This window comes from Phacochoerus africanus, chromosome 15 (assembly GCF_016906955.1).
Source record: "Phacochoerus africanus isolate WHEZ1 chromosome 15, ROS_Pafr_v1, whole genome shotgun sequence".
Taxonomy (NCBI): domain Eukaryota; kingdom Metazoa; phylum Chordata; class Mammalia; order Artiodactyla; family Suidae; genus Phacochoerus; species Phacochoerus africanus.
This window is the reverse complement of record NC_062558.1, coordinates 92,816,268-92,843,013: the sequence shown is the minus strand read 5'-3', so window position 1 is coordinate 92,843,013 and position 26,746 is coordinate 92,816,268. Positions and strand designations below refer to the sequence as shown.

Here is a 26,746-nt window from a genome sequence, read left to right as displayed (position 1 = left end):
TTATTTTTATTTTTTTATTACTTCATGAATTTTATACATTTATAGGTGTACAACAATCATCACAACCAAATTTTATAGCATGTCCATCCCAAACCCTCAGTACATCCCCCCACTCCCCCAATCTTGGCTGAATATTAAAATCGCTTGGGAGCTTTAAAAAAATCCTGATACCAGGCCCGCACCTAGACTATTCATGCTAAATTTATGGAGCAGGGACCAAGGTACTTTTCCAAGCTCCCCAGGTGATGCCAACATGAGTGCAGGAGGAAGAACCTGAGGCCCAGATTGTAGCCCAGACTACATTTCCCAGAGGCTGCAGCGGCCACTTCCGTTTCCGGTCTACCCCGCCTCCGCTTGAGTAGACGGGGGTATCAGCTTGCTCGCGTGTAGCGACGGTGAGCATTGCTTTGGTTGGTCTGTTCTCTTCTGCGCGCATGGCCTTGTGGCCCAGCTCTCCCAAGCGTGTTCGGCTGCCGCTGGGCTGAGGCGCAGAGACCTGATGCGCTCCTCCTTTCCTCGAAGAACGGATGGAAGGAGTAGCTTGGAGGGACTGGTAGTTCTGCGGGGGGCGGGGGGGGGGGCAACCCTAGAAACTATGCTGGTCCTCGTGACCGTCTGAAGGGTTAAAGGTTTTCGCCGAGACCCAGGGAAAGCCTCCAACGAGACTTTCCACCCATATTGGCGAAGGTGCCTGTCTGACTCACAGTTAGAACTTGGCCTGGAGCTTGCTTCAAGGCCTGACTCAAGGGAGGTGTTCCTTTCCCTTCCTGACTTTAACCACCTTCACCTGTCTGCTTTTGTGGGGCGTAGAGAGGGTTCTCTCTCGGCGTGCAGAGAGGGAGCTCTAGCTAGTATAGGACATGGAGGGACTTCATCGTATTTCCTTTCTTCCCAGATTGGCTTACTCAGGATTCTTTGACCTTGCCTGGGAGAATAGGTCAGGAGACAGATGGCCCCAAGACCACCAAGAGCCCATATCCAGGCAAGTTTGATTTTTCCTTTTCCGGAGAGGTTGACATTGTCTCAGAGTGAAGTTGGGTTTATGCCTCTTTCTTGGAAGATGCTCTGCTCAGTGATTGGACCAGTCCTGGAGTCGTGTGGCTCTACAGAGGAAGGACCCCTTTTTCCACTGTCATCCCTTCATGTCCTCGCTACCCATTACAGAGTTATTTACCAAATAGATTATTGCTGTCTGTACTTTCTAGAGTGCTAAAAACTGAAAGGTACTTTGTGCATAAGGTGTAGCTGTTACTTCAAAGACATTGCCAACTCAGAGAAGGTAAACAGACATGTCATAAAAAGACAGCAAGATAGAATACTCATCACACGGCCATGGTACAATGCTCTCTTGACCTTCAGGGGTCAGAAGAGTCTTTAGGGTAGGGTGGTGGTGTTAGTGGTGTTGGTCATTAATGGTTCTTACTGAAGATTGCATAATTGCAGAGTTTGAGGTGACTAGGGGAAGGTGCTGCAGCATTAGTGAAGCCATTATGTTGGAACCGTGAATGAACTAGCCTCAGAGAAAGTTGGAAACATTCAGCATCTAGAATGCCAGGTTGGAATTTGCCTTTATCTCAGGGTTTTGAAGGACTTTGAGAATTTGACAGGGAGTAATAAGCGTTTTCAAAGGAAGTAATAAATAGTTGAGTATTTACAAACTAAGAGTAACAGATATTTTTAAAAATTAAAGGTTACTCAGAGTTCCCGTCGTGGCTCAGTGGTTAACGAACCCGACTAGGAACCGTGAGGTTGCGGGTTCGATCCCTGGCCTTGCTCAGTGGGTTAAGGATCTGGCGTTGCCGTGAACTGTGGTGTAGGCCACAGATGAGGCTCGGATCCTGCATTGCTGTGGCTCTGGCATAGGCCGGGGGCTACAGCTCCGATTCGACTCCTAGCCTGGGAACCTCCATATGCCATGGGAGTGACCCAAGAAATGGCAAAAAGACAAAAAAAAAAAAATTAAAGGTTACTCATATTCCTAATGAATCAAATTATTTCATTTGAGACACCTTTGCATGTGTATTTTTTAGGTTTACCCATTTTTTTCCTTTTAACATGTCATAGCCATTTCTTCCAGTTTGCTCCATAGTCTCATTACCACTTTTTATAGCTCCTTTTTATTTTATTTTATTATTATTATTTTTTTGTCTTTTTGCCTTTTCTTGGGCTGCTCCCTCGGCATATGGAGGTTCCCAGGCTAGGGGTCCAATGGGAGCTGTAGCCACTGGCCTACGCCAGAGCCACAGTAAGGAGGGATCTGAGCCGTGTCTGTGACCCACATCACAGCTCACGGTAACGCTGGATCCTTAACCCACTGAGCGAGGCCAGGGACCAAACCCACAACCTCACGGTTCCCAGTTGAATTCGTTAACCGCTGCGCCAGGATGGGAACTCCTATAGCTCCTTTTTAATATTTTGCACTCAGCTAGCCTGTGACCTTGAGCAAGTTCTTTTCAACTCTCTGAGACTTAGTATTCTTAGCTGAAAAATAGATACACTATATAGAGTTGTGGAAATTCAGAGATGATGTATATTTTAGGGCTCATCATTGTGCCTAGACATATTAAGTTTCCACTGGTATGAATGGCAGTTAATGAATATATATTTGTCTATGTAAATTCTAGGATAAAGCCAGTATCATTTTGTATGTCTTTCACTGTTTCTTTTCATTTGTTGAATGAGACATCCTTGAACATACCCACCTGTCAGGCAGTGTTTTAGGCTGAGGAGTCCCTGCCCTCCAAGCTCACATTATAGAGGATACTGACCATAAATCTAGACCTTTCCTGCCAGGTAATGAGAAATCCTGTGGAAAAAAAATAAAGTGGGTCATAGGATAGAAAGTAGAAGAGGGTGGGAGAATAGGAAAAAAAAGACTTTCTGACGAGGTGCCATGTAAGCAAAGACCTACTAAGTGAGGGATGAGCCAACACCAGGCCCAGGGGAAGAAGCTTTTTAGGTGTATTGAAAGAACACAAAGAGGGCAGCGTGGATGTATTTATTGTGAGGGGTCACTATTCACTTCACTTTCCAGCTTCTCATCTTTAATATTTCGTTCCTCTGAAGCAAGTCTGCTTTCTGAGCATGTCATATATACTTCCCCATTGGAAAAATTCACTGTGTCCCACTTCCCTCCGTGTAAACAATCTGAACTATCAGAAGCTGACTTTTGAATGCCTTGCTTTCCTTCTTCACTGAGGCTTTCCTGGCTCCCCACCTCAAGGGCAAGGGAGTCAGTGATTCCTAGATGTGCAGGATTGGGTTTGATTTTATAGGGATCACTGGTATTTGGGGCTGTGGCTGTGGCCTTTACCCAGATTGAAGAGAGACACCTGGATGCTGCTCAGCTGGCCCTGTATGGGGATGTGGTGCTGGGGAACAATGAGAATCTGGTGTCCATGGGTAAGGATTTCTTTCTCTTTGGCTCAAAATTGGTCTGCTGGGTAACTGTGCATTTTCACAAGGTTAATGATTTGTGATATTTAAACTCTTGTTTGTTTTTATCACAAGTTTAGAGGCTGGAGTTGATGCTCCTTCTACCCCTTAGAAAGATCAGAGCCATGCAGTTTAAGGTGTGCAGCTTTGTGTGCAGTCTAGCCCAGTTCTCTAAATTTTGCATGTCAGAATTCATCTGCCATGAACAATAGGAGTTTCCTGTTCTGAAGGAGGACTGGTTTTCTGAGTTTTCCTTCTATATTTCTATAACTGACTTGGATGTCCTAGATACCATCCTCTAGGCCTTCCTGATATATCCATGCTCTTTGTAGACCCGCCACAGTCTCAAGTTGTCTACAAAGTTGGTTTTATTTCTAATTAAATAAATTTGGGATAATTCCTTTTGCTCATAACCATAGTCACATTCCCTTTTTTTTTTCTTTCCCCCTGTGTGAACAGGGCTTCTCTCTTCCCAACTGAAGCTGATCACCTAGTTGTAGCAAGGTGCAGAGCCATGGATGGAAGTACAAGAGGTTTTGTCAGATACTCTGCAGGTGAGTGAGTCAGGAGCTCCATGCTCAGAACAATGAGCTCCTTGGTCAGGAGGCTCATCTTACAGAGCCCATGTCTCCGCAGAAGGTCAGTGACAGTTGACACTAGCTTTCTCTTTTTAACATCATCCTTATGTCTAATGACTTGCTATTTTTCTTATTCTTTCTACTCCTGCTCCCTTCCACGGGCCTCAGGCCTATGACTTCTCACCCTGAAATCAGTCTCTTGATGTGTTTTTTCCCCTTCCCATTTTCAGGCACTTGTCAGGCTACACATTGTTTCTACCTTCTGTCCATGTTCAGTGCCTTCCAAAGTCTCCCATGATTAGCTTGATGAATGGCTATTTAACCCTTTCTGGTTTTAATATCCATATTCCTGATTATACAGTGGGGCCAGTGACAGATTCCAATTATAAGCATAATTTTCTGACTATCAGATAATTACTAATTTTGGCAAAGAAACTGATGGAGAGGCATTTTCTTCCCTCCCCTGCCCCTTGCCTGCCCTGTCTTCCTTCTTTTATTTCTTTTCTGTTGTCATTTGCTCTTGGCTCTTACTTTTTTCTGTGTATACTTTGTATAAATTTATGTATGTCACTTTATGTCATCATTCATTCCTAAATCTTTAAACATGGTTATTTCTCTCACCTAAAATATTTATCCTGCCAGTATTCCTTCTTTTAAAGCTTGAACTGTCATTTTGCCTATCTCATCTTCAAGGAAACATTTATAACTATATTAACCCATGATAGATAATCTTGCTTAACCCGGGTTTTTGTCTTTTAAATCTCTAAATTATTCTTTTTAAAAATTGAAGTATAATAGATATATAGCATTATGTTTCAGGTGTACAACATAATGATTTAATATTCTTATATATTGTGAAGTCATTACCACAATATGTCTGGTTAACACGTCACCATACATAGTTACAAAATTTTTTTCTTATGATGAGAATTTTTAAGGTTAACTGTCTTTGCAACTTACAGATATGCAATACAGTATTAACTAGAGTTGCCGTGTTTTATGTTACATCACCATGACTTATTTATTTTATAACTGGAATTTTGTGTGTGTATGTGTGTTTTAATGCTTTTAAGTAATTCTCTTTGTTCTCACTATGTGGAACATTTTCCCCTAAATGGTTGTGTAAATTCTTTGTACAGTAACAGTAATGACTCAGTTGTTTCTTATGCTTTAGTTTTTCTGCTTTTGGTATTGTGTTGGGATGGTTATATGTTGTTACAAAAGGAGGTATTTAATCTACCTCTTTTTTTAAGAAATTTTTGTTCTTTTAAATTAAGCATGGATATTGAATTTTATCAAATGCCTTTTCAGCGCAAATAGAGGTGATGTTTGTCTTTTCCCTTTGATCTGTTAATAGGGTAAATTTTATTCCTAATTATCTTAATAACTTTTCATTCTCAGTAGAACCCCACTTGGTGAATGGCATATTACATTATTATTTTAACATGTCAGTAGATGATTCCTTTGCTAATCTTTTATTTATGTTTTTGCATTAATACTTACAAGAAATTTGTTTACATTTTTCTTTTCATTGGGCCATTTTCATTGAGTTTTGATTTAAATTTTGTAGTAATTTTTGTGAAAATTTTGAACCCTTCTTACACATAGCAGTGGTTCCCTGAAGGTTTGGGTGCTTTTTTTTTTTTAAACTTGTTTTTTATGGTAGGGAGTAGGGGAGAGGAATTGGGGGGTAGTTCTTTAAAAGTATTTTGTCTTATATAAAATTTGGCTGAGTAGATTTTTACTCTCTCTGAAAACAGTTTTGGTAATTAGCAATTTCTTGGGATTCTTGTCATGGCTCAGCACTTACAAACTTGACTAGTATCCATGAGGATGCAGGTTCAATCCCTGTTGTTGCTCAGTGGGTCAAGGATCTGGTGTTGCTGTGAGCTGTGGTGTAGGTTGCAGATACGGCTCGGATCCCACATTGCTGTGGCTGTGGTATAGGCTGGCAGCTGTAGCTCTGATATGATCCCTAGCCTAGGAATCTTCATATGCTGTGGTGCAGCCCTAAAAAAAAAAAGACAGAAAAACCCCCCAAACAAAAAACAATTTCCTAAAAAAATTATCTGGTAATTAAATTTCTCAAGTTTATCTGCATAGTATTCAACCAAGTAGGCTTTCATGATTCTACATTTATCCTTTACATTTGTGGCTACTTGTATTTTTATTTATTTATTATTTTGGGTTTTTTTTTCTTTCTTTTTTTTGGTCTTTTTGCCTTTTCTGGAGCCTCTCCCTCGGCATATGGAGGTTCCCAGGCTAGGGGTCTAATCAGAGATGTAGACGCCAGCCTACACCAGAGCCACAGCAACTGGGGATCCAACCCATGTCTGTGACCTACACCACAGCTCATGGCAACGCCGGATCCTTCACCCACTGAGTGAGGCCAGGTGTTGAACTCTCAACCTCATGGTTCCTAGTTGGATTTGTTAACCACTGCGCCACTACAGGAACTCCCCATTTGTGGGTATTTTTGTTGTGTATGTTCATGGTTACTTTCTTATGATTTCTTACATTATTTATTTGCTTTTTTTTTTCCATTCCCCCCCTTCATTAGCTCTATTTTCTTTCTCTCTTTATTTATTTGGCTGTACCCTCAGCATGTGGAAGTTCCCAGGCCAGAAATCGAACCCTTGCCACAGCAGCACCCAAGCCACTGCAGTGACAATGCCAGATTCTTAACTCACCATGCCACAGGGAACTCCCAGCTCTAGTTTATTTTTAAAAGAACCCTCAGATGTATTTATTGGTGTCACTGTTTTCTGGTTTTTTACTCTTAATTCCTTCCCCCACCTTAGGTTTATTTACTTTTTCTAATCTTTTACAGTTGATTCATTAATCAATTAATTTATAGATTTTTCTTTCCTGTTTGTATAATATCAACATTTAAATCCATAAACTTTTGTTTGTGCAGTGTTTTGGTTGTATTCAGTAGATGCTTATATGTAGTTTTTAATTATTATTTTTTAGATATTTTGCAATTTGCATTTTGATTACTCTCATCAAAGTATTAAGAGAGTCATAAGCTAGCTTTGCTTTTTCTTTCTTAAAACCCTTTTAAAATTCGACATAAGGGTTCCTGCTTGTGGCACAGTGGGATCTGTGGTGTTTCTGTAGTACCAGGACACAGGTTCGATACCCAGCCTGGCACAGTGGCTTAAAGGATCCAGCGTTGCTACAGCCGCAGCATTGGTTGCAACTGCAGCTCAGATCTGACCCCTGGCCCAGGAACTCTATATGCTGTGTGGCAGCCAAAAAAAAAAAAAAAGAAAAAAAATAACACCTATATGGAAGAGTTGATTTTATGTATATATGTTTTGTTTTATTTAATTTTAATTTTAATTTTTTTTTTTTTTTGGTCTTTCGTCTTTTTAGGGCTACACTTGCAGCATATGGAGATTCCCAGGCTAGGGGGCTAATTGGAGCTGTAGCTGCCAGCCTACACCACAGTCACAGCAATGTGGGATCTGAGCCATGTCTGCAACCTACACCATAGCTCACGACAACGCTTAACCCACTGAGTGAGGCCAGGGATCGAACCTGTGTCCTAATGGATATTAGTTGGGTTCTTTAACCACTGAGCCACAATGGGAACTCGGGATTTTATGTATGTCTGTTTTGAATTGGAGTTTTTGAAATGAATATGTAATTAGTACTCAGGTCAGGAAATAGTGAAACACAAAGTACTGAAAACACTGAAAAAAAAAAAAGAAAAACTGATAGTACTGTATTAAATCATATCTTGATTCCTTCCAATCATTAGCCACACTCTTTTCTTTCCCCGGCACTAAAACTAATTTATTTTGGCCTGTTGTCATATGTGTGTGTGTGTGTGTGTGTGTGTGGTTCCCTCCCCCCTGCCCCAGCCATGGCATATGGAAGTTCCCCAGGCCAGGGATCAAATCCAAGCTTTGATTGTGATCTGCTCCACAGATGTGGCAGGGCCAGATCCTTAACCCACTGCACTGGGCTGGGGATTGAACCTCACAACTCAGCATTGACCTAGGCTGCTGCAAAGACAACACTGGATCCTTTTTTGATTATATATATGGTATTACCCTTCTCTCTGTGATTTGCTTTTGATGAAAGGCACTTCTAATTTTAATGAGCTCTATTTTATTAATCTTTTCCTTTCTTGTCATTGTGTTTTTTTGTACTGTTTAATGAATCTTTTATTTTCTCAAGTTCATGGAGATATTTCACGTTAACTTTTAGAAGCTTTTTATTGCTCGTCTTTTAAATTTATATTCACCATCATCTTAGAATTGATTTTGTCCATGATATGAGGTAGGGTTCATGTTTATTCCTCCCTGCCCCCAGTGTGCCAATGTAGTCTTTTTGTCACTGCACTGCGAAGCTACTTTTGTCATAGAATGTATATCCATAAGAGTGCCTTTCTCTTCATATGACTGACTTTCCTCCATCTACCATCTCTAGCTTAATAATTGCGCATTAAATATATAATCTCATCAAAGGCCATTTGAAGGATCTGGGCTGTTTATTACTAGACTTCACCTCCAACCTGCACTTCCTTAAAAAATTAAATCCTGGAGTTCCTGTTGTGGCACAGTGGAAACGAATCTGACTAGGAACCATGAAGTTGTGGGTTTGATCCCTGGCCTCGCTCAGTGGGTTAAGGATCTGGTGTTGCTATGAGCTGTGGTGTAGTTGCAGACGTGGCTCAGATCCTGTGTTGTTGTGGGTGTGGCATAGGCCGGCAGCTGTAGCCCCGATTGAACCCCTAACCTGGGAACCAGTGTGGCCTTAAAAAAAAAAAAGTCCTAGTATCTGATGTATGGAACTTCTCATTAGACATATAAATATAAATATAAATGTACACACACTATATACATATATATATAAAGATAAATGGGTATGTATCTTTGTGTGTTTAGATAGATACAATTTTTATGAGAAAACATTCAGTGAAAGAATTGATTGGTGATTGGTGATTTATTGCAGATTGGTTCCATTTGTTTTTCAGAATGTCCTTGTTAGAATCATTTTGCATGTTTTCTTTTGGACCTTGTATCTGTATTTTGTAAACAGCTGGAGAACAATCATATAGTTCACCTTTTGATTGATATTTTTTTTAGATAAGTTAAAAAACTTATAGTAAAATCTTGACCTGAGAACTATTTTAGTTCCTTAAATTTTTTTTTTTTTTTTTGTCTTTTTGCTATTTCTTTGGGCCGCTTCCGCGGCACATGGAGGTTCCCAGGCTAGGGGTCTAATCGGAGCTGTAGCCACCGGCCTACGCCAGAGCCACAGCAACGCGGGATCCGAGCCACGTCTGCAACCTACACCACAGCTCACGGCAATGCCGGATCGTTAACCCACTGAGCAAGGGCAGGGACCGAACCCGCAACCTCATGGTTCGTAGTCGGATTCGTTAACCACTGTGCCACGATGGGAACTCCTAGTTTCTTAAATATTTTTATTTTTTTCTTTGAGCGATTAAATGTTGATTCTTTTCTAAATTCTCACAGAGGAATGTTATCCTCAAGTTCTTGGAGATGTTTCAGTGTTACATTACAATGTTCACTAATGTACCACCCTCTAGGAACCTGTGCTGGTGATCCCAGCTTGTGTTGTGATACTTGGTTTTCTCCCTAAAGTTGTATTTATCCTCAGATCCTTATCTCTTTTCTTTATTGGTATTTCTTTTGTTACCTTCCAAACTTGCCAACTTCTTAGATGCTCCTTGTATTCTTTAAATACAATATTTATAACTTCCTTCCATTTCTTTAGATCTTACTTACTTCTCTCATCTTTATTCTTTCCATCTTTTCTTATCAAAAATGACATGTGGGATGAATTAATTTTATATTAACTTTAATTGTATAAAATAGAACATTATTTTTTATCCCTGTGCAGCTCTCATTTTCAGTATTTCAACAAGAGAACATTTGAATATCTTAAAATTTTTCTTTCAGTCTGGGAGTACATATTTGTCTTTATAGGACTGCAGCTGAGGCATATGGAGGTTCCCAGGCTAGGGGTCTAATTGGAGCTGTAGCTGCCAGCCTACGCCACAGCCACAGCAATGCCGGATCAGAGCCATGTCTAAAACTTATACCACAGCTCACCGCAATGCCGGATCCTTAACCCATGGAGCAAGGCCAGGGATTGAACCCGCAACCTTGTGATTCCTAGTCGGATTCATTTCCGCTGCGCCATGATGGGAACTCCTGGGAGTACATATTTGAAATGAAGTTGTTAGCACTAAAGCAAAATACTTCTGAGAGATATAATTTGGGAGAGCAAACAAAAAATGTCATGATGGAAAGTGGCTTGGATTGGAAAGGCAGAAGCTATGCAGAGAAGACACACTATAAATGTGAGGAATGTGGGGAAGTTTTCAAATATCATTCCTTCTTTTCTAGTCACCAGAGAAATCATACTGGTGAGAAACCTCATAAATGTAAAGAATATGGGGATAGCCTTTGTGAGCAGCTCATCCCTTTTAAATCATCATAAAATTTACATAGGCAAAAAATCTTATAGATGTGTTAAATGTGCAAAATTTCTCAGGAAACACTCAACATTTGTTAATCATCAGAAAATTCATTCCAGAGGGAAACCTCATGAATGCAATGAATGTGGAAAAGGTTTCAGAAAGAGTTCTGTCCATTTAAGTCACCAGAGAATTCATACTAGTCAGAAACTCCAAATGCAAGGACTGTGGGAAAGCCTTTGCTCAGAATTCAGGCCATGTTCATCACGTGAAAATATATAGTGGAAAGAAGCCTTTTAAATATAATGAATGTGGGAAAGCTTTTGGGGATAACTCAACTATGTTGGAACATCAGAGAATATTTATGTGTAAGGAATGTGGAAAAGCCTTTAGGAATAGCTCAAGTCTTAACCATTCATCAAAGAAAGCATACAGGAGAGAAGAAACCTTATCAGTGCAGTAAATGTGGAAAATTTTTCAGGTGTAGCTTGTCCTTTGCTGGGCATCAGAAAACTCATAATGGAAATATACCCTGTCAATGTAGTGACTGTGGGTAAATGTTTATGACGAATACAATCTTTATTTTATTTTTTACTATATGATTTATATTTTATTTAAAATTGACTGGAAGAAAAAACATCAAAATAACAAAAGCGGTGGAATTACAGGAACTTTTTTTTTGGTTGAACTATTAGTTTACAATTTACATTGTAATTAACCCCCAAACTTTTTTTAAATTTCTTTATATGTATATTTTTTCTACTGCATAGTATGGTGACCCAGTTACACATACATGTATACATTTTTTTCCCTCACATTATCATGTTCCATCATAAGTGACCAGATGTAGTTCCCAGTGCTACATAGCAGGATCCCATTGCTAATCCATCGCTAAGGCAATATTCTGCATCTATTTACCCCAAGCTCCCAGTCCCTCCCAGTCCCTCCCCTTCCCCCTTGGCAACCACAAGTCTGTTCTCCAAGTCCATGATATTCTTTTCTGTGGAAAGGTTCCTTTGTGCCATATATTAGATTCCAGATATAAGTGATATCATATGGTATTTGTCTTTCTCACTTACTTCACTCAGGATGAGAATCTCTAGTTCCATCCATGTTGCTGCAAAGGGCATTGATTTTGTTCTTTTTTATGTCCGAGTAGTATTCCATTGTGTATATATATCACCTCTTCCGGATCAAATCATCCACCAGTGGCCATTTGAGTTGTTTCCATGTCTTGGCTGTTGTGAATAGTGCTGCAATGAACACGCAGGTGCGTGTGTCTTTTTAAAGTAGAGTTTTGTCCGGATATATGCCCAAGAGTGGAATTGCTGGGTCATGTGGTAGTTCTATGTATAGTTTTCTAAGGTACTTGCATACTGTTCTCCATAGTGGTTGTATCAGCTTACATTCCCACCAGCAGTGCAGGAAGGTCCCTTTTCTCCACACCTCCTCCAGCATTTGTTATTTGTGGACTTATTAATGATGGCCATTCTGACTGGTGTGAGGTGGTACCTCATAGTAGTTTTGATTTGACTTTCTCTAATAATCAGTGATGTTGAGCATTGTTTCATGTGCTTGTTGGCCATCTGTATATCTTCTTTGGAGCAATGTCTGTTAGGTCCTTTGCCCGTTTTTCCATTGGGTTGTTGGCGTTTTTGCTGTTGAGTTGTGTAAGTTGTTGGTATATTTTAGAGATTAAGCCCTTGTCAGTTGCATCATTTGAAACTATTTTCTCCCATTCTGTAAGTTGTCTTTTTGTTTCTTTTTGGTTTCCTTTGCTGTGCAAAAAGCTCATCAGTTTGATTAGGTCCCCATTGGTTTATTTTTGCTTTTATTTCTGTTGCTTTGGGAGACTGGCCTGAGAAAACATTTGTAAGATTGATGTCAGAGAATATTTTGCTTATGTTCTCTTCTAGGAGTTTAATGGTGTCTTGTCTTATATTTAAGTCTTTCAGCCATTTTGAGTTTATTTTGGTGCATGGTGTAAGAGTGTGTTCTAGTTGCACTGATTTGCATGCAGGTGAAAAGAGTGTCTTTTTCCCATTTTATATTCTTGCCTCCTTTGTCAAAGATTAATTGACCGTAGGTGTCTGGGTTTATTTCTGGGTTCTCTTTGGTCTGTTCCATTGGTCTGTCTGTCTGTTTTGATACCAGTACCACACTGTCTTGATGACTGTGGTTTTGTAATATTGCCTGAAGTCTGGGAGCGTTATGCCTCCTGCTTGGTTTTTGTTCCTCAGAACTGCTTTGGCAATTCTGGGTCTTTTGTGGTTCCTTATACATTTTTGGAGTGTTTGTTCTGGTTCTGTGAAAAATGTCATGGGTACTTTGGTAGGGATTGCATTGAATCTACAGAGATTGCTTTGGGTAGTATGGCCATTTTTACAATGCTAATTTTTCCAACCCAGGAGCATGGAATATCTTTCCATTTCTTTACATCTTCTTTAATTTCCTTGATGAAAGTTTTATAGTTCTCAGCATATAAGTCCTTTACCTCCTTGGTCAGGTGTATTCCCAGGTAGTGTTTGATTTTGGGGGGTGCAATTTTAAAAGGTATTGTATTTTTGTATTCCTTTTCTAATATTTCATTGTTAGTATACAGAAATGCGACTGATTCCTGAATGTTAATCTTATATCCTGCTACTTTGCTGAATTTGTTGATCAGTTCAAGTAGTTTCTGGGTTGAATCCTTGCGGCTTTCTATATACAGTATCATGTCATCTGCATACAGGGACAGTTTTACCTCTTCTCTTCCAATTTGGATACCTTTTATTTCTTTTGTTTGTCTGATTGTTGCGGCTAGGACTTCCAATACTATGTTGAATAGCAGTGGTGAGAGTGGGCATCCTTGTCTTGTTCCAGATTTTAGTGGGAAGGCTTTCGGCTTTTCTCCATTGAGTATTATATTTGCTGTGGGTTTGTCATAAATGATTTTTATTATGTTAAGGAATGTTCCCTCTATACCCACTTTGGTAAGAGTTTTTATCATGAATGGATATTGGACACTGTCAAATGCTTTTTCTGCATCTATTGAGATGATCATGTGATTTTTGACTTTTCTTTTGTTAATGTGGTGTGTAACATTGATTGATTTATGTATGTTGATCATCCTTGTGAACTTGGAATGAATCCCACCTGGTCATGGTGTATGATCTTTTTGATATGTTGTCGATCACTCCTTATTTTACATCAGAGAATTCATACTGGAAAAAAGCCCTATCACTTTAAGAATTGTGGGAAATTCTTTAGGCGTAGCTTTGACTTTATTTTACATCAGAGGATTCATCCTGGAGAAAGGCCCTATCACTGTAAGAAATGTGGGAGCTTGTTCTTCAGGCATAGCTTGGCCTTGTTGAACATCAGAAAATCCATAATGAAGAAACACCTTATGAATGTAATGAATGTGGGAAAGTTTTTCCTCAGAATTCAGTCCTCAAATGACATAAGCAAATTCATAATAAAGAAAGAGCCATCAAATGCAGTTAGTTTGGTAAATCACATAGAAATAGTTTATTCCTTTCAACTATCAAAGAGGAGACATTCAATAAGTTATACACTTAAAATATTCTTTGACTCTCTATCCTGGAAAACTTCTCATTTGTGAAGATGTTCATTGTAGTATAATTTGTACCAGTGAAATATTTGAAGAACCTAAATGTTTATATGGAAGTAGTTACTACAGAATACTGTGTAGCAAGTGGAAAGTTTGAGGTAGCACTCTACAACATAGAAATATCTCCATGATACCTTGTTAAGTTAAAAAAGCAAGTTCAGAGATTAATATTGAAAAAATGGCTGTACCGCCCAAAGCAAACTGTAGATTTAATGCTATCTCTATCAAATTACCCATGACATTTTTCACAAAACCAGAAAAGAATAATCCTAGGAGTTCCCATCGTGGTGCAGTGGAAACGAATCCGACTAGGAACCATGAGGTTGTGAGTTTGATCCCTGGCCTTTCTCAGTGGGTTGAGGATCTGGTGTTGCTGCGAGGTGTGGTGTAGGTCGCAGACACGGCTTGGATCCCGAGTTGCTATGGCTGTGGTGTAGGCTGGCGACTACAGCTCCAATTAGACCCCTAGCCTGGGAACCGCCATATATCATGGGTGCAGCCCTAAAAATAGGAAAAAAAAAAGACAAAAAGAATAATCCTAAATTTACATGGGACCACAAAATACCCAGAATTGTGAAAGCAATCCTGAGCAAAAAGAACAAAGCTGGAGGCATAACTCTCCCACACTTCAGAACATACTATAAATCTATGTAATCTAAACAGCACTGTATTGACACAAAAACAGACATATGAATCAGTGGAACAGAATGGAGAGCTCAGAAATAAACCCACACATCTACAGACAATTAGTCTTTGACAAGGGTGGTAAGAATATACAATGGAGCAAAGACTGTCTCTTCAGCAAGTGGTATTGGGAAAGTTGGACAACTGCATATAATCAATGAAGTTAGAACACTCCCTGACACAGTACACAAAAATAAACTCAAAATGGCTTAAAGACTTAAGTGTATAACTTGACACCATAAATCTCCTAGAAGAGAATATAGGAAAAACATTCTCTGACGTAAATTGAAGTCATGTTTTCTTAGGTCAGTCTCCCAAGGAGAAAGAAATAAAAGCAAAAGCAAACCAATGGAACCTATAGCATGGATTTACCTTGAAAACATTGTGCTAGGTGAAAGAAACCAGGCACAAAAGATGACATATTGTGTGATTCCATTTATATGAAATATCCAAAAAAGATAAATTTATAGACACAAAGGGAGATTGTTGGTTTCCAGGAGTTAGAGTATGCAAGTGAAGTCAATAAGGAGCGACTCATTATGGATACTGGGTTTCTTTGTGAGGTGATGAAAATGTTTTAAAAATTGATTTTGGTTGTGTGGTAAGTCACAACCCTGTGAATGCATGAAACTACCATTGAATTGCACAATAGAAATGTGTGAATTGTATGGTATGTGAAATAAATCTCAATAAATCTGTCTATACAAAGTATGTGAATGGATATTTTACCAAAGAAGATATCTGGATTATTTAATAAGCACATTAAAAGCTCCTCCAAATTATGAGATATTAGGGAAATGCAAATTCAAACCACAATGAGATGTTATTTCATACTCTAAAGAATGTCTGTAATCAAAATGACAGGCAATAACAAGTCTCAAGGGGGAATGAAGAGAAACTGGAATGCTTATACATTGCTGGTGGGATAAATACATTTTGGACAGCAATTTTCAAATTCTTAAAATGTTAAACTTGATTTTACCACGTTACCCAGCAGTTCCACTCTGAGGTATTCCAAGAGAAATTAAAATATAAATGTCCACATAAATACTTGCATGTGAATATTCATAGTATCATTTTTCATAGTAGTAAAAAAGTGGAAACAATTCAAATCTTCATCAACCAGTGAATGGACAAACAATACATGGTATAGTCATACCATGGAATACCTTCAGTCATAAAAAGAATGAAATACTGATACATGTTACAACATGGGTGAAACTCAAAAACATTACACTAAATAAAAAAATCACATATTGTATAGCTCCATTTATATGAAATGTCTAGAAAATACAAATCTGTAGAAACAAATGCTAGATTTACAGTTCCTTGAAACAGACGGTAGCAGTGGGTGTGACTGCAAATGCAAATGAGGGTTCTTAGTGTGATGGAAATATTCTAACATTAGAGTGTAGAGATGGTTGCTCAACTTTGTAAATTTTAATTTATCAGTGCTACTTCTATGAATGCATTTTACAGAACTAGTCACACTTAAATGCAAAGATGTTCTTTGAAGCATTGCTTGTGATAGTAAACATTTGAAATCAAGCTGTTGATTGATTAATAGAGGATGTTTTAATAGATTATGGTATATCAACAATTCAGATAGATCTAAATGAAGAAATTAGAAAGAAATTCAAACTTTTTAAAGGGGAAGAGAGATTTGGATCATTATAATCCCTGATCCTATTAAGAAAATAAGCCATACTGAGGTCCCTTTACCATCTCCCTTTTAGAGTATACTTGTTTTAAATATTTACTCTATATAGAGTACCACATCAGAAAGTGTTACATTTTTTGCTTCAGTTATTGAATATAATTTAGGAAACGTAAGAGGAGAATAGTCTTTTATACCTATCCATGTTTTTACTCTTTCTTTTGTTCTTCCTCACACTTCAAGTTTAAATTTTTTTTTCCTGTTTGAAGACTCACTTATAGTCATTTTTTAAAGGTCTGCTGATGACAAATTCTCTGTTTTCTTTCATCTGAAAGAAATGATTACTTTTCCATTCTTGAAAGATATTTTCACTGGGAATAGAATTCTGGGTTGAGAGTGCTTTTCTTCCAACATTTGAGAAATGTGTGCCAGTTCCCTATGACCCTCATTATTTCTGATGAGAAATCCACTGTTGCTCAAATCATTGATTCTCTAGGGGCAACTTTTTATTTATCTCTATCTGCTTTCAAAATTTTTTTCCTTTTGTGTTTGATTCTTTGAAGTTTGATTATGAGATTATGATGTGCCTTGATGTGGATTTCTTTGGGTTTATTTATTTATTTTTTAAGTTTGATTATGATGTACCTTAGTGTGGATATATTTGTTTGTCATCTTTGGAGTTATTCAGTCTCTTAAATCTGGAGGTTTGTGCCTTTCACCAAATTTGGAGATTTTTTTCAGCCATTGGTTTTTCAAATATCTTTTCAGCATTATTCCCTTTTCTTCTCCTCTTCTGCATCATCAGTGATACAAACATTAGCTCTTTTGTTATCTTTTTTTTTTCCAATCTATTTTCTCTCTCATTTGGATTAGGTAATTGTTTTATCTTCAAGTTTACTCATTTTTTGCTCTGACTTGTTAATTCTGTTATTAAGCCCATATAGTGAGTTTTTAAGTTATTTTGTTTTTCAGTTCTAATGTTTCCATTTGATTCTTTCCATTTGATTCTTATATATATCTCTAACCACTGTGACCTTGCATAAGTTATTTTGCCTCTCTAGACTCCAGTTTCCTTCTTTCTTATTTAAAAAAATTTTTTGGGAGTTCCTGTCATGGCACAGTGGTTAACAAATCCGACTAGGAACCATGAGGTTGCGGGTTCGATCCCTGCCCTTGCTCAGTGGGTTAACGATCCGGCGTTGCCATGAGCTGTGGTGTAGGTTGCAGATGTGGCTCAGATCCCGCGTTGCTGTGGGTCTGGCATAAGCCGGCAGCTATAGCTCCGATTCGACCCCTAGCCTGGGAACCTCCTTATGCCGCAGGAGCGGCCCTAAAAAAAAAAGGCAAAAAGATAAAAAAAAAAAAATTTTTTTTTGGCCTTACCCATAGCATGTGGAAGTTTCTGGGCCAGTGACTGAACCTGCATCACAGCAGTAACCCAAGCTGCTGCAGTGATACTGGATCCTTAACGTGCTGTACCACGAGGGAACTCCCTAGACTCCAGTTTCCTGATAATTGTAGTCCATGTTTATCAAGAAGTTTGCTGAGAGATACAAGGCATAACTCAGTCTAGCAAGAAGTAAATATTCCATAAATATTAGCTCCTATCTAAAAATTATTTTCCTACAAAAAAAAATAACAAAATATTTCTGACTTTCTGGTGTGTGAAAGCCCTACCTGTGGCACACGGAAGTTCCCAGGCTAGGGGTTGAATTGCAGCTGCCACAGCCACAGCCACATGGGATCCAAGCTGCATCTGCAACCTACACTACAGCTCACGGCAATGCTGGATCCTTAACCCACTGGATGAGGCATGGATTGAACCCACATCCTCATGGATACTAGTCGGGTTTGTAACCCACTTAGCCACAACAGGAACTCCCTCTGGTGTGTGATTTTTATTGATTTTATTGTAAGTCCCACTTCACAGTTACATTGATTTTTTTTTAGTTGAAGTTTAATTGACCTTCAATATTATATTAGTTTTAGGTGTACATTATAGTGATTTAGGTGTATATTATAGTACATTATAGTGATTCAATATTTATAAACATTTTGAATGGTCACTATAATAAATCTTTGGCTTTACAAATTATTACAGTATTATTAACTATATTCTCTGTGCTATACATTACATTCCCACGGTTTATTTATTTTATAGCTGGAGGTTTGTACCTTTTAATCCCCTTCATCTGTTTTGCTACTCCCCACCCTTTTTCTTTCTTACCTATTCATCTTTTAATGGAAGTTGGGTTGTTTCCATATCTTGGCTATTGTAAATCATGCTGTGATGAGCATGGGGTGCATGTCTTTTTGAATTAGTTTTTTCGTATTCTTTGGATAAATACCCAGATGTGGAATAGCTGGATCATATGGAAATTTTTGAGCAATCTCCATACTGTTTTCCTCAGTGGCTGCAACAGTTTACATTCCCGTGAACAGTGTATGAGGGTACCCATTTCTCCACATCCTTGTCAACACTTGTTATTTCCTGCCTTTTTGATAATAGCCATTTTAATAGGCATGAAGTGATATCTCATTGTGGTTTTGGTTTGCATTTCCCTGATTATTTGTGATGTCGAGCACCTTTTCATATTCTTGTTAGCCATCTGTATGACTTTTGAAAAAATGTCTATTTAGAAGATCCTTTGTCCATTTTTTTTTTCTTTTCTTTTATGGCTGCAACTGCAACACATGGAAATTCCCAGGCTAGTGGTCTAATTGGAGCTGCAGCTGCCAGACTACACCATAGCTACAGCAACACCAGATCAGAGTTGCATCTGCGACTTATACTACAGCTTGTGGCAACACTGGATCCTTACCTACTGTGCAGGGCCAGGGATCGAACTCACATCCTCATAGTTACTAGTTGAGTTTTTAACCTGAGCCATAATGGGCACTCCTGGGAATGCAGTTCTGACTTGGGTGTTTCTCATACAGTTTTCATCAAATGTCATCTGAGACTGTAGTCATATGAAGGTTCTGCTGGGCTGAGCATCTACAGTGGCTCACTCACATGGCTGGGGGTTGATGCTGACTTTTAGGAGTTCAGATGAACCTGTCAGCTGAGGCACTTGTCTAACAAAAGTGTCATGCAGAAACTCTTCAGACTTTTAAAGGGCTTTTTAGACCTATTCTTGGAAGTCAGTGTAGCATCACTTCTACCATGTTTCATTGTTTGAAGCAGTCACAAGCCTTCCCATATTGAAGGGGAGGTGACACAGACCCCATCGTGAGATGAGTGTCAAAGGACCTGAGGGCAATATTTTAAAACTACCTCTTTGTTATTTAAACTTTATGTATATTTTGCATATAAAGTGTACCTTATGTATAATAACATGCATAGATTTTAAGTATTGTGCTCAAATATAAGTATAGGCCCATGCGTCCACCACCTGAAGAAAGGAATAGAAAATTTTTTCACTCTGTAAGGCTGTCTTATGTGTCTTTCAGTTCAGTTCCCCCCTCCAAATTCCGTAGAGGAAACTGTTATTTGACGTCTTTTTCTACAGATTAGTTTTTCCTGTCTTGTGAAATCATAATAATGGAATTAATATACTGTGTGTGTGTGTGTGTGTGTGTGTGTGTGTGTGTGTATTTGGGTTCTTTTACTTAACCCAAGTCTTTGAGATTCATCCATATTATTGAATGTATCAGTGTGTATTATTATTTTTTTATTGCTGAGTTGTATTTGATTATATGAACATACCACAGTGTATTACCTTGTCTGTTATTGGACACTTGGGTTATTTCTAGTTTACTATTGTGAATGAGGATAGTATGAACATTCTTGTGTACACCTTCAGATAGTATCAGGGTATCTTTGGGAGCAATATTGTATTGTTATTGAGACCCATACTATTTCTAAAGTGTTTCTATGCCCAGAGATCTTTGATAAAATTTACCTCTCTATTTGATAAAGATTTGCTGTCAAGTTTCTTCGGATTAAGAACCCTGCAGCTTATAGGATCTGCCAAAAGCCTATGGTTTATAGGAACCTATAGCTTATAGGATATAGCAAAAAGTGGAGTGGTATCTTTTCAAGAAAACCATTTTTTTCTACATCATTCATCATATTAATTACATGGAAGCTCAGAATGAAAATTTATAGGGATGGTCAAGGCTAAAAAAGGGAAGTTCCACCTTAAAATCAACTTTTCATCTCCAGTATTCCTCACATCTCAACCACTAGAGGTAAAAATTATTAGAGTAGATTATCCTTCCAAATTCCTTACTGTGTGTGCATGCATGTGTGTGTAGGAGGAAGAGTACACTGTTAGAGGAGAGGAACTTCATTACTGACTACAAGTATGAGCTCAGTAATGAGGACACTTAATGCCCTTACTAGATGACCCTGAGATATTGCTACTGTTGCTAAAAAGGAGTGAAAGTCATTGTGTCTCCCCCAGACTTGTAGATAGTTGTCTGCTCTATGGCTATAAGCAAGTTATTGCTATCCCAGTTAGGAGTGGAAGACTGAAGTAAAACACCCAGCAGATTTGGAAAGGAACCTGTTTTTGTAAGGAAAGGCTAGGGCTTCTGCTATGAACATGGGTGATTTGTTAGAAGAGGCTATTAGAGGATATTATCCAGATAATACAGTGTTCAATATGAGAATTATTGGTTAGATTTGCCTCATGAATTCTGCTTAGTGGTCTTATATGCAAAATAAGATAAATTTGAATATGTAGAGAAGAAAAGAATCTTGGGATTGGTCTGGGGCTGTTTTTTTTTTTTTTTTTTTCTCCTTTTTCTAGGGCCGATCCTGCTGCATGTGGAGGTTCCCAGGCCTAGGGGTCAAATAGGAGCTGTAGCTACCGGCCTAGGCCACAGCCACAGCAGTGTGGGATCCAAGCTGCGTCTGCGACCTACACCACAACTCATGGCAACGCCGGATCCTTAACCCACTGAGCAAGGCCAGGGATCGAACCCGCAACCTCATGATTCATAGTCGGATTAGTTAACCACTGCGTCATGAGGGGAACTCCCTGTTTTTTTTTTTTTTTTTAAGGCTGATGGTATCAACTGCAAATTTAAATCTGTACCTGCTATATAAATCTCCAATTGTGTACCAGATTAATGGAGGTACAGTGGGACATTAGGTCAAAATAAACTGAGAGAAATTAGGAACCATACATGATAATGATAATAAACAAGACATTTATTTTTCATACTCATTTGAGGGAAAGGAGAAAGTCAGTTTACCCAGTGATGGCTTCTGAAAGAGTCTCCATTCTTTCCACAAAATTGGATAGGTTTTTTTAATCTCAGGGAATTTTATACTCTTAATTCATAAAGAGAACTTCCTTTGAAGAGAATGGTTATAGCGTGAGCCTTTGTGAGCAGCTTCGTTGGTGCACAGCCAGACTCCCTCTCTGAGTGAAGCTTTTCCCACACTGGCCACACAGATAGGGTGTCTCTCCTGTGTGGATTTTTCCATGCAGGATACAATTCCCTCTGGTGTGGAAACTCTTCCTGCATTGTGTGCAGGCATAGGGTTTCAGGCCTGTGTGGACTCTGATATGCACAATTAAACTTCCCTTCTGACTGAAGGCTTTTCCACACTGATCACATCTATAGGGCTTCTCACCACTATGAACTCTTCTGTGAACAGCAAGGTTACTTTGATTCCTGAAGCTTCTCTGACAGATAGCACACTCATAGGGTTTTTGTCCAGTGTGGAGTCTTTCGTGAACGGCCAGACTACCTCGTTGACTAAAGCTTTTCCCACATTCCTTGCACTGATAGGGCTTCTCTCCTGTATGTATTCGTTGATGTGTAACAAGATTGCCTTTGGCCCTAAAGCTTTTTCCACAATGGGTACACTCAAAGGGCTTTTGGCCAGTGTGGATTCTCTCATGTAATGTTAGGCTACCTTTTTGCCTGAAGGATTTTCCACATTCCTGGCACTCATAGACCCTTTGCCTCACTCCAGGTGAATCTTCCTGTAGTGTCTTAGAATCTGGGGATTTTTGTTCCAGCTTCTCTCTTCTGAAAGAATTCTGGAAATCCCAGCTTGAGGATCCTGTGGCCTCAGAGTGATCATATTTGTGGTGGGCTTCTGTCATCACATCTGGTAAAATGAGAGGGAAGTCATGTAAGATGCACCAATATGCTGAGTGAGAAGAATAGGGAAAAAAGAAACAATGCTTTGAGTGCTTATTATGTATCAGACATTAATACTATAAACTTTGCATAGATAATTTAACCCTGAAAACAATCTATGAGATTGCTACAGATAAGGAAATGAAAGCATAGGGAGGCTGTCAAAGATCATGTAGTCAGGTAGGTATAAAATTGGGATTCAGACACAGGCATGCTCCATAGCTGTGTACTGCCTCTAAATTTAGTTTAATTTAGCCTCCCAAATAGTCTTGTGTGATAAACATGATTATCTCCATTTTATAGAAAAGAGGCTCAGAAATATTGAGATAACTATAAAATATCATGTTTAGTCCCATACCCAAGTTTTACCTGACTCCAAAACAGGTATGGATCCAGGTTGTGTAGGGCCTAAAGCTTTAAAATTTTGGAGGGATTCCATTAAGAAAAAGTATAAGAGTAGGTATAGGGCCTTGAAGAAGACCAGTGTAAGAGAAAGATCCTGAAACGTAAGTTTTATTGGCTTCAAAAGGAATCTACCTCTGCTCCATTCTGCTTTCCTAACAGTGGAGTAATCTCCATTATGTCAGAATATATGTAGCAGAATCTTTGATGCTTTACACCTATTAATTCTAACCCTTGAAACCCTGCAATATAGAGCTTACTGTTGCACTTTACAGATGAAGAGCCTGGAGCTCAAGAAAATTAAATAACTTGTCTGATACCACAGATTGAGTCAAGGCAATCAAAGAATCTGATCCAAGGAATGTTCTTCCCTTTAAAATCCATGCTATTTCATTTTGCTAAGCTACAGTGGAATTGAAGTCAATTTTGGTTTGGAAGTTATTCTCAACACTTCCTATTCAGATATGATAGTATTTTCCAAAACTGCCCTGCATATGAGCCTCCTACTTCACTTTAAATATGGGTCCATTCATCACTAGTAATATTTCTCTTGGAGTCATCCTAGGGAGATTTCAACTTATTCCCCTTCCTTACTTTATCCTTTCTTACTCAGTGATTGTGCTTGATTAAAAACTCCTTATTATTCTCTCAGAGACTACCTCAAGACTACTTCATAATAAGACTGTTCTCTTGATCTGTTTCTACTATTATTTCTAACTCCAACTTGTAGGCTTTCCCTGTAACCCCCAGAAATGGTGAGCTCCACCAAAGGAATGTCTTATCTGTATCCTCAGCCTGTTGAGGACAGCCTGTGCTGAGGACAGGGACACTGATTATTGTGGGCTGAGGGCATCCCAGCAATCAACCAACTCACTGAAAAATGCTACATTCTGGGCATATCTTCCATGACAGTCCAGCAGTGTAGCTGTTGGAAATCCAAACATGTCCACTCCTGCCGTACGACCTTAATCACTACCTCCTCATATGATTCTTCCATGGGCTGTTCTTGAGTACCTAGAGAGGAAAAAATAAACAAAAACAAAACAGAACAACAAAAACAAACATTAAAGGACAGGATGATTGTTAAGTGAGAAGAATGAAGTCAACAGGCGCTCCATTTTGGGGTATGAGTGAATAGAGGAAATGTGGATTGCATGATGTAATGTCAGACACCTACCATGAAACCACAAGATGGGCCAAAAGGTACCATGACCACTTATAAATATAAGAGTCCAAGAGTAAGCAGAGAAGCCCATAAAGCAAACATGTACCTCTTCCTGCTAATGCTAAGATAATGTCCCTCCTATTTGTACCTTAGCTTTTGCAGGTGATTGGAATCTTTTGCAAGTGATTGGAACTTCCTCCATATAACAGTTTGCTACTTTATCTCTTAGCCCCCAAAGAAATTTAGAATATATAAAAAACAATATTTTACCCTTTACAGTTGGCTCTATGATTGAAATGGCTCCAGCTCTCCTCTCCAGTCCCCACTAGGTTATTGGGACAGAACAAGAGACTTCCTGTATCTTTTTAGCACTTCTTAGGAGGCTCTAGACTCACACCCACACTTCTGCTTTTTGAGATATGAGAAAACCAGTTCTGAGGAAGTATATATACTTGTCAATTCTTGGAAAAAGAAGACCTCTTCAGACTCCAAAACCAAGCCGGGCATTCTGACAAGGGAAATAACTTACCACAAGTCCCAGAGCCAGTAAGGAGTCAAGGTGGAGTAAGGTTCCAATTCAAGACTCTCTGGATCCAAAGCCTAAGTCCAGACAATTCTCTACTTCCTCATCACTAAAGAGCTAGTCAGAATTCTTAGAAAATGGAATAAAATGGAACAGAGTTTGACCAGACTTTCCTATTCTTCCAGATCCTAGGAATCCTCTTGTTCCATGTTATTTTTTTATTTATTATTTTTTTTTGGAGGGAATATTCTTATTTCAGGACCCTAATTACTGAATTCTTATACTTTATTTATGCAGTGGTTCAGTGTATAATCTTTGTTTTCCTCCAATATTTAACAAGAAAATGCTGACCTCCTGATTTAATGAAATAGCAGTGTGATGCAACAATTCTGTGTTAATCCAAGCATCTGGTCTTCTTGACAACTGCATTTTCTGCTACATATCATGGTGACTGGAGAGGCATTTAAACTCTTAGTTGGCAGATTCAGGTTCAGTTTGGAGTATAAACCACAATGCAATGCCCTATCAAAGTGTCAGGACACTACAGGACCTTTCACTAGGAAGTTCAAGGTGTTACTGCTCAACAGCTGCACATCAGCCAAGTCAACGTAACGTATATGTACCTGCTGCCTAAGGTTGGACTCTGTCCCTGGTGAGTCCAGCAAATAGAGCTTGGAACCGTGGGTAGAATTTACAGCTGTGCCTCTCCACGTGCTGTGAGATATTCAGGAAGAACTCAGATGTGTCTATGGAACCTCTTTGATTAATAAAGGGAATCTGTCATAATTTTCTCCCTAGATTACACAAGTCTGGGGAGTCAATTTCCTGAAGATTTTGGAGAAAGCCACTTTATACTAGAAAACATTTCTTTTCCTATCAGAAAGGCCATTATATCCTGTGGTTTAGTTAGGCCATGAGGGATTTGGATTACACTCTCAGTCCTCTCAAATGACATTGGGCAAGTAACCAAACAGCCCTCACTCTATCTCCTCACTTAGTAAATACTTTGATAACAAATATGAAGTAGCTCCTGGGCAAATAAAAAACCAATTGTGAAGGGCCTCTGACATGTCCTACAGACTTAAGGCCTAAAGTTGAGAAGTCCTGAGGAGATGACTAGAAGAGGGGGAACTTTTGCTATCTTGAGGATAGTTTCAGGATTAGGAAATTCTGCGTAGGGGTGAGTTTTTCCTCCACACACCTGAATCCAGTTTGTCCTTTCCCATTCCCCACCCAGCGGGGTTTGTCCTTTCTCCCATTCACCCACCCCAGAGAGACACCGCTTTCCCCTGTCCAACTTCTTAAGGCCCTGGGGCACACCTGACTGTGGCCTCCCCGCCCACAGCTCCAGGTGCCAGGCCTTCCCCACACCCCGCCCTGCGGTGCGGCGGAGGGGCCCCCGCTAGTCCGAACGGGCTCTACCCTCCCGCCTCAGGCTCCCCCAACCCCGCGTTCCCGGGCCCCCAGGGCCGCCCTGCGTGCTGGGCCTCAGCACCCCGCTCTCTGGTCCAGATGGACCTTTTCTTGCGGGCCGCAGACCTCTCCCCTCTTAGTTGGCCGCCCTGGGGGTCCAGGCTGGCCAGGCCCGCTCAGGGTCTCGGGGGAGCTCGGGAGCCGTAGCCTGTCGGCGGGGCCCCGCCTCACCCGGGCGCACTGACCCGGCCGGCGGCCTCACTCACCGCAGCGGCGCGCGCCCGCAGACAGACAAAGGCCGGCACCGAGCCCACAGCAGCGCCGGCGCGAGCAGACCGGACTACAGCTCCCAGGAGGTTCCGCGCGAGCTGGAGGCTGGGGCCTCGGCGGCCCTGGCTTTCCCGAGCACTGTGGGAAACGTAGTTCGGCGATGGGTCCGGCCTCTCGGGCTCTGCGGGTCCAGGTGATCGCTGGGCGCTCAGGCCACCTCCATATGGTCCTCAGCCGGTGGCGCTGATTCGTTCGCGGGTGTATGTAGAGCGGGCACCGAGAGCGCCGAAAGGCTGCTCAGATTAGCCAGGCGTGTGTAGGCAGCTTGGTGAAGTCGTCCGCTGAACCAAGAAACTGAGAATCTGGGTTCTTGCATTAGGTATGGTGGGAGGAAACTCATTGGGAAGAAATGAGTTGATAAAACCTTGGGTGCTTGGAGGT

General features: G+C 39.8%; 2 protein-coding genes across 3 annotated transcripts; one reads left to right on the top strand and one right to left on the bottom strand.

Annotated features, from left to right (window-relative positions):
- The first annotated feature begins 1,412 nt into the window (after window positions 1–1,412).
- On the top strand, window positions 1,413–13,959 carry ZNF485 (zinc finger protein 485). Its single transcript, XM_053743469.1, is given in 11 exon segments — window positions 1,413–1,451; window positions 3,276–3,402; window positions 3,895–3,993; window positions 5,336–5,340; window positions 10,215–10,448; window positions 10,450–10,682; window positions 10,684–10,879; window positions 10,881–11,016; window positions 12,390–12,391; window positions 13,703–13,814; window positions 13,817–13,959. Coding segments are annotated over 11 exon segments (1,326 nt in total).
- Window positions 13,960–21,564: 7,605 nt separating this feature from the next.
- Window positions 21,565–26,381, bottom strand: ZNF32 (zinc finger protein 32). 2 transcript variants are annotated; one of them, XM_047759814.1, is made up of 3 exons: window positions 26,302–26,381; window positions 23,809–23,948; window positions 21,565–22,542 (listed from the first exon to the last, which is right to left on the bottom strand). In XM_047759814.1, exons 2-3 carry the CDS (start codon window positions 23,876–23,878, stop codon window positions 21,749–21,751), a joined length of 864 nt encoding a protein of 287 aa, XP_047615770.1. In that variant the 5' UTR covers window positions 23,879–23,948; window positions 26,302–26,381; the 3' UTR covers window positions 21,565–21,748. The 2 variants fall into 2 exon arrangements, with proteins under 2 accessions (XP_047615770.1, XP_047615772.1); XM_047759816.1 differs by having other exon boundaries at window positions 21,565–22,500.
- Window positions 26,382–26,746: the final 365 nt, after the last annotated feature.

Bases quoted from the DNA above. Each gene is read 5' to 3' on its own strand.
- ZNF32 (XM_047759814.1), bottom strand. From the start codon at position 23,878: ATGTTTGGATTTCCAACAGCTACACTGCTGGACTGTCATGGAAGATAT. The intron at 22,543-23,808 runs GTGAGTTGGTTG...CTTCTCACTCAG, and splicing joins CCAGAATGTAGCATTTTTCA to CATATTGGTGCATCTTACAT.